General features: G+C 30.8%; 1 protein-coding gene and 1 long non-coding RNA gene across 2 annotated transcripts; both read left to right on the forward strand.

Moving 5' to 3' along the window:
* Positions 1-1,172: 1,172 nt before the first annotated feature.
* LOC127834609 (uncharacterized) lies at positions 1,173-2,083 on the forward strand. The gene is made up of 3 exons (XR_008028017.1): positions 1,173-1,267; positions 1,554-1,705; positions 1,967-2,083. It is a non-coding gene; the product is annotated as an uncharacterized LOC127834609 (long non-coding RNA).
* Positions 2,084-2,370: 287 nt separating this feature from the next.
* Positions 2,371-5,545, forward strand: LOC127835002 (gamma-aminobutyric acid type B receptor subunit 2-like). The gene is made up of 5 exons (XM_052361168.1): positions 2,371-2,476; positions 3,993-4,118; positions 4,230-4,373; positions 4,815-5,004; positions 5,151-5,545. Exons 1-5 carry the CDS (start codon positions 2,414-2,416, stop codon positions 5,231-5,233), a joined length of 606 nt encoding a protein of 201 aa, XP_052217128.1. The 5' UTR covers positions 2,371-2,413; the 3' UTR covers positions 5,234-5,545.
* Positions 5,546-7,889: the final 2,344 nt, after the last annotated feature.

The following is a 7,889-nucleotide window of genomic DNA, read 5'->3' on the forward strand; positions in this document are numbered from 1 at the left end:
CGTATGCAAGATCTGTAACACCTGAGCTGATCCCAAACTCTTCTAGTAATGTTCGCTAATATTCAAAGATACATTTTATTTAAAGAGGTAAGTTGGATATACACTTTCCCACCTGATCATCTGTCCATAGCATATATAGTATGTTGTGTTATGTTTTATTTCTTTAACGAAGAATGCTTTAACGAGGAGCTTTTATTATAACGTGCATAAATGTGTACCTTGTATTTTTATTTCAATAACTGTTTATAATTGCGTATGTGGATGCTTACGGGTAAGTACAGCGTTTAGGTGAGAGTTGAACATGCAGATTCAATACCTAGTATTTCAGTAGATCGAAGAAAATAAGCAAGATCAAGTACTCATTAATTACAGATCTGCATTTGAAAAATTGACATGATCTGTATCAATTACATGTTTCTTTTTCAGAACGCCGTTTCTTGAGTGGAGATTATATTTTTTGGCGTTCTATTACCGACTGCATTAAATCCATAGATTTTGAAGGCACGTCAGGTAGGATTGTGTTTGACGAGGGAGCTGTAAATCCAGTTGTTGAATTGCAACGCATTCAAGGTAATGCAACCTCGTGCACATCATCTTACTTTATGCGCTTGCGCTTTTACGCAAACTGTTTGCTGAAAATTTGTCGATTCTGGTCGTTTTTCCAAACCAAGAGTAGGTAGCTTTGGTTCTAAAACATTTACAAATAATGGTATCAGTTTAGGGAACAATCTTCCTCAAACTTCAGGAATGTAACTTAACCTAACAATTTAAAGGGTGCCATCAAAAAACCCTTTTTACAGTCAATGGAATTAAGTGAATATCATTTTTCTCTTTTTTGTGTTATCCTTGGTATTGTGCAAGCATTCCATGGTTTACTATGTATATTGCTGTGATAATATATTTTATTTTGTCTGCATTATGTAGTAGCTATGTTATGTTCATATTTTAACCAAATAAAATAAATCATTCAAATCAATCAATCAACTTGTAATATTTTGTTGGTGCCTGAGAGTGTTCAACCAGGTCAACACGAATAAACTTATTTAAAGTAATACAAATGTGTTTTATTAAAGACAAGTAACTTATAATAAATACGATAATTATGTCTTTGTGTTTACACAAGTTTGATTCAGGTTAAGTTGACTAAAAGTGTGTTAAAATATTTATTATTTTCTAGATTCGAGAACAAATGTGGTGGCTTATTTTATTCAGCATAACCGCTCGAATTCTCATTATGAATGGAACAATGGAGCACTTATTTGGCAAGGTCGTATTTAAGTGCATCTATTAAATATTTAAAGTTAATTGGCACACATTATGAACAAAAATCCAAAACGGTCCCCAATGTCCAATCTCAATGTTCTTGAAATAATTAACGAACTGTCTTCAATACCAATGTACTTAATACTTAATACAAAACATGTAATGCATAGCAATCATGTTTATCAGTACTGTCTATTTAAATTGAAACATAAACCATTTTGTTGCGTAATCATATGTTTAAATATTTTTTTGAAATGATAACTAAAATAAGGCGACTGTTTTTTTTGCAGAGAATAGTATTCCACATGATTCTGCTGTTACACTTTTCGAAGAGAAGCCCGTTCCTAAGTCATTATCCGTGACGATGTGTGGATTAGCTGGTCGGTGGAATTATTCTCACAATAGCTTGCTTCTCGTTCAATGTTATTTGGAGAAATCACAGGTAGAATGTAGTTTCTATTTTCATATTCACTTTTGCATGAAACCAATATTATAGATATGGTTAGCACTTTATCGTGTGCGTGTACGTTACTTAAGTTGTTTGGTAAACAGTTTCGATATGTTATATAGTAAGAATCAATTTTTTAAAGTGCAAATTTGCAATACCTTATTTCCATTTACAAATGGCTACGCAATAAATATTTTCTGAGTGCAATGATGCCTGAGTAGAAACCCATTACATTCGACTCTTGATATTTTGCAGGATAGTGAAAATGTCATCACCAAACATAAACAGTGTTTTACTTGTTGGTTGTCTATTACTGTATGTAACTATAATTATCAAGACAACGGCAACGACCATCAAAGAAATGTGTGCGGTAAGCAAAACATTTAAACATTTTTTGTTGCTGCTTATAAAAAGATTAAACTTCGGGTTTCGTACGTTATTATATAACTCTTGTTTGTCCTATACAGTTTTGGACAACAGAATAGAAGCATATTGCCATATAATGGTTGAAAAATATATCCGCATACTGAAGGTCGAAAGATGTTTATCCTAGCTAAATGTTTAAATCACATAATTATATCGAAAATGATATGCAATGTATGTTTGTTTTTAATAAGAGTTATGCGTCCGGAATTTGTTTTGAATCTGATTTAGGTGCGATTGTTTTGCTTCTGGATAGGATTCGCTACCACATTTGGTGCCATGCTTTCCAAGACATGGAGAGTCTACAGAATTTTCACCAATAAACGGATGAAACTAAAAATGGTATGTCTGATAAAAGAAATCTTTCAATTTACACATACTATTTTTTTTAAACATTTAGATAATGAAAAGTGCTTTGTTTATTCCCTCCCTCTAAATCGTCTTATGTCACATTTTCAAATATTAATTACAATTGTATCTTTTATATTATTATTTCGTACGCATTTACATGTGACGGGGCCATCGGAAACCACTCCCTCGTCGGTTGCTTCATTATCGAGAAAAAGATATATAAATGGCTTGTAGCGAAGTATTTTATCTTTGAATTACAATACAATGCTACAGGTTCTATTCCACATTTCAAAACTACGAAACGAAACATATGCCGCCCTTAAATAGTGTTACCTCAATAAAATGCTCAATTGTTTGTAAACAGTTTATAAGGCATATTTCCTTTGGGATGCAGATGTTGTAAGAATCTCGAACGTTGCTTTTTTGTTGTTATGTTGTATTTCAACACAAAAGCTGTAGTGTTGGATTTGGTACATGGATAAATCATGCAAGCAGGTACGCATTACGATTTCTATTGTTGACATTGTTAATTATTAAATTATTGTTCTTCCTCATAACATATTTCTGCAGATTTTGACTCGCAAATAATTGGTATTGACAACAATGAAAAGGCTTGAATTTTAAATTGTAATTTCTGTAACAATTAATTTGAACAGTCACAGTACTTGGTTCAAATTGATAATACATTTTTAGATGCCTTTGGTTTTAAAAATTCAATAAATATGAGCAACTGACATATGGTGGAGACCTTGTTTCTTAATTTAATACAGTTTTTTTTACAGAATACACGTTAAAACATTTTCAGTTGTATTTTGTGATATCTCATACATCTTATTTTCTGTTTGTTTTCAATTTCTTCATTAATGAATTGTAAATATGAAAACTATTGCTTTACTGTTAGAAAACTGAAAACAATTTAAAAATAATGTATTTATCCACAAAATATACAACCAGTGTTACAGAAGTATGCATATTGTTGACATAAATAAGACAATAGCCATCCAGCCTTTGATTTAAATCTAAATACATGAATGAATAACATTTATTGGAATTGGTTAATTTAGGTTGTCTTATTTGTTGTTGAATTTTATAATTACAATTTATGATAGCAAGCCACGTCTACCGTAATATATTGTATAACCATTGGAAACCTGATTTGTATACAGAAATGAGTGTACTTACTTAAGTACATAATTACTGCATTAGTATCACAACTGTATACTGGTATGTCTAATGGATTGAACCCTAACAGTTCATGCTTGCAGGAAAACTGAGTTTGTCAGTAACAAACTTAACAAAACATTATTGACAGCTTCTTATCGTATGAAATGTATTGACTGAATATTTATAAAGAACATATATAATAAACATGAGCTTCCAGAAGGACTTCAAAGAATGTATGGCTATTCTAGGTTGGTAATCTTATATTGTTCGCCCAAATGACTTGTTAAAGCAGCCCGGGTCAAACATATACAATGCACAGTTTAATTGTGATTTATGCTTGTAGTCCATTAGGGACAAACATCTACTTGTCATCATCGGTATACTCGTTTCTATGGAAACACTTGTCTTGATCGTCTGGGAGGGTTACTCACCGCATCGAGTAGACAAGCAGATGCTGAAGACAGATAACGTAAGTGTTGATTTGATATACACAAGAACAATACTAATATTTTGCTTAAAGATAATTCTTCTTGTTTGTTTGTTGTGTGAGATATACAATGTTTTTACCAATATTACAAAGGTGACCAAAGATAGTGGGGACACGATTGCAGCGTTTTACCTTGTTTGCGTATCTGACTACTCCAGCTATTTCAACTGGACCCTTCACACAGTCAACGGTGCTCTTATAGCCTTCGGTGCTTTCTTGGCATGGGAAACAAGACGAGTATGTCAATTTTGTCCCCAATCTCATGCTTAAATCGATAATATACCAAACACTTTATCTAGTTATTAGGTAAAAGTTTATCAATTGTGTATCATGCATCCGTCAGTCAAAAAATACCTAAGTTTGCTATTACCTTTTAGATTTTTGATTTGTTTCCTTATCACTTTGGTATCATTTCATATAATAATTTTGTCATTTAGCATTCCCATGTAACTAGACAATTTTGTCGAGAGAAAAAACATGTAATTGTGATCAGCTACTGTGTCTTCCAACCATGGGATCTCTGCAATGTTCAACATCCACAATGGGAAATAAAAGTTCTAAATTAAATTGGCTTCAAATTTCAAAGTGATATATTTTTAAAAAATATTGACAAACAGCAACACATCACACAAATATATATCCAAGCTCACAATTATGCCTTGTTATAAATGCAAATAGGTACACATAGACAACTTGAACGACTCTAAGACGATCGGTATATGTTTGTACAACGTTGTCGTCCTGAGCGTTGTTGGTCTTGTTCTGTCGCTGATTCTTAAGGACAAACCGATTGAACTGCTTGGAGTCACTTCCTGTGTGCCTTTTCGTCGGAACTCTCGTTTCGGAGGTGTTGATATTTTTCCCAAAGGTACCGCTTTACTTACTAAGGAATATCAATAACTTAAAAGATATGAGAATATTAAAAATATTATTGAACATCCATTCATCTAGGGAAACTGTATTGCATTTGCATTATTCAAAATAATTTGTATTACTTGATTTTACATTGAACAGATGTTAGCTGTTTACCGGAAATTTATTCCAACCACAAACAATACCTTAAAAGGTCTAGAATTGTCCACATCACGTTCGTCTGACAGGGCAACACAAACTGACTAGAATGGATTTACACAATAATGAACCTACAAAGAGTTTAGATAGAAGTATCACAATGAACTGACCACGAGATTTGATAAACAACACACATTTAACTTACGACGAGATTGGATTTGCATTACGAATTAAATTAAATCACAAATTGAACATATAACCAGTTTGGATTTACATCACACATTACACATACGACGACATTGGATAAACACTATACATTGATACTTATTATACATTATAATTTGTAAATGAAATTGGCTATAGGATTTACATTTTTTTTACCAAATCAATATTTTAAGAGGGCCATATCTTCCAAGATTAATAATCTGGGCTCTATATTCTAAATTGCAAGACGGTGATCTTGCTTTCATACTAAATGATGCCACGAAGCTGTGTTTATCAAAAAACAAAATGTGGCTGATACTCGTTTAGGTATCATTTAAACGTGACTTGCTAAGTTTAAAATATGTTTGTCAGGTGTGTACCAAAACCATGGAGTATTTAAATGATTAAATTAAATTTAAATCTTCTTAATTGCTATTTAATTTCAAGTGTGATGCTATGAATTTTTGAATTTTGTTTTATCACAATTGAATGCTTTGTGAAAATTTATTGGCAATGTGTAAGGCTTGTGGCTCCATCAAACCGTTTTGAAATCCCAATTATTAACATTGACCGTTCAAAAACGGTGATTCCGATTTTATTAAAATGTGTCGGTTTGTTGTGAACTTGGGTGCCTTTTTGTGTATATTTGTACTATGTTTCACTATTTGACAACTTTGTTATTTTCATGATATAAATCTTATACTGTTAACAACTCAAGTTTTATTATTTGTATATACAGTTATTTTATATTTTTCCGAATTTACTTTCTTTTACAATGCTGTTTTCAGTAGAAGGATGCTCGTTAATACAGTACAACACAGTTTCCCGTTGTGTGAGGAATACTTTACTTACTTGTTCACAACTTAACCTAACATCAAATTGTAAAAATCATTTTATGAAAAATCCATAACAATAGTATATAATTTAATGTGAATAAGATCTATACGTGTGATCTATAAGACAAGAAAAAGTGTGGAGTGAATGACACATGTGGAGACAAAACGTAAAATTTGTATGTTGATATTTTGAGATTTACTTGCAATATTTTTAACTTGATATGTACATGTATGTGTTTTTGTTTATACTTTCAAGTGTATTATGTTTTACTATTTGACAACTTTGTCATTTTCATAAATAAATGACTGTTCTTTATCATGTCATTAATCTTATACTGTTACATCTCAAGTTTCATTTTGTGTATATACAATAAATTTATATTTTTCCGAATTTACTTTCTTTTACAATGCTGTTTTCAGTAGAAGGATGCTCGTTAATACAGTACAACACAGTTTCCCGTTGTGTGAGGAATACTTTACTTACTTGTTCACAACTTAACCTCAAACCAAATTGTAAAAATCATTTTATGAAAAATCCATAACAATAGTATACAATTTAATGTGAATAAGATCTATACGTGTGATCTATAAGACAAGAAAAAAGTTTGTAGTGAATGACACATGTGGAGATAAAACGTAAAATGTGTATGTTGATATTTTGAGATTTACGTGCAATATTTTAAATTTGATATGTACATGTATGTGTGTTTTTTATACTTTCTAGTGTATTATGTTTCACTATTTGACAACTTTGTCATTTTCATAAATAAATGACTGTTCTTTATCATGATATTAATCTTATACGGTGACAGCTCAAGTTTATTTTGTGTATATACAATTATTTTATATTTTTCCGAATTTACTCTCTTTTACAATGCTGTTTTCAGTAGAAGGATGCTCGTTAATACTGTACAACACAGTTTTCCATTTTGTGAGGAATACTTTACTTACTTGTTCATAACTTAAAATCACACCAAATTTTAAAAATTATTTGATGAAAAATCCATAACAATAATATAAAATGTAATGTGAATAAGATCTATACGTGTGATCTATAAGACAAGAAAAAAGTTTGGAGTGAATGACACATGTGGAGACAAAACGTAAAATTTGTATGTTGATATTTTGAGATTTACTTGCAATATTTTTAACTTGATATGTACATGTATGTGTTTTTGTTTATACTTTCAAGTGTATTATGTTTTACTAGTTGACAACTTTGTCATTTTCATAAATAAATGACTGTTCTTTATCATGTCATTAATCTTATACTGTTACATCTCAAGTTTACATTTTGTTTTTATACAATAAATTTATATTTTTCCGAATTTATTTTCTTTTACAATGCTGTTTTCAGTAGAAGGTTGCTCGTTAATACAGTACAACACAGTTTCCCGTTGTGTGAGGAATACTTTACTTACTTGTTCACAACTAAACCTCACACCAAATTGTAAAAATCATTTTATGAAAAATCCATAACAATAGTATACAATTTAATGTGAATAAGATCTATACGTGTGATCTATAAGACAAGAACAAGTGTGGAGTGAATGACACATGTTGAGACAATACGAAAAAAATTGATGTTGATATTTTGAGATTTACTTGCAAATATTTTGAATTTGATATGTACATGTATGTGTTTTTGTTTATACTTTCAAGTGTATTATGTTTCACTATTTGAAAACTTTGTCATTTTTAT

The sequence above is a fragment of the Dreissena polymorpha genome, chromosome 6 (genome assembly GCF_020536995.1).
Source record: "Dreissena polymorpha isolate Duluth1 chromosome 6, UMN_Dpol_1.0, whole genome shotgun sequence".
Lineage (NCBI taxonomy): Eukaryota > Metazoa > Mollusca > Bivalvia > Myida > Dreissenidae > Dreissena > Dreissena polymorpha.

Excerpts from the sequence above, each read along its gene's own strand:
- LOC127835002 (XM_052361168.1), top strand. The coding sequence starts at position 2,414 with ATGCTTTCCAAGACATGGAGAGTCTACAGAATTTTCACCAATAAACGG. Across the intron at positions 2,477-3,992 it reads AACGGATGAAACTAAAAATG|TCCATTAGGGACAAACATCT; the intron begins GTATGTCTGATA and ends TTATGCTTGTAG. Across the intron at positions 5,005-5,150 it reads TGTTGATATTTTTCCCAAAG|ATGTTAGCTGTTTACCGGAA; the intron begins GTACCGCTTTAC and ends TACATTGAACAG.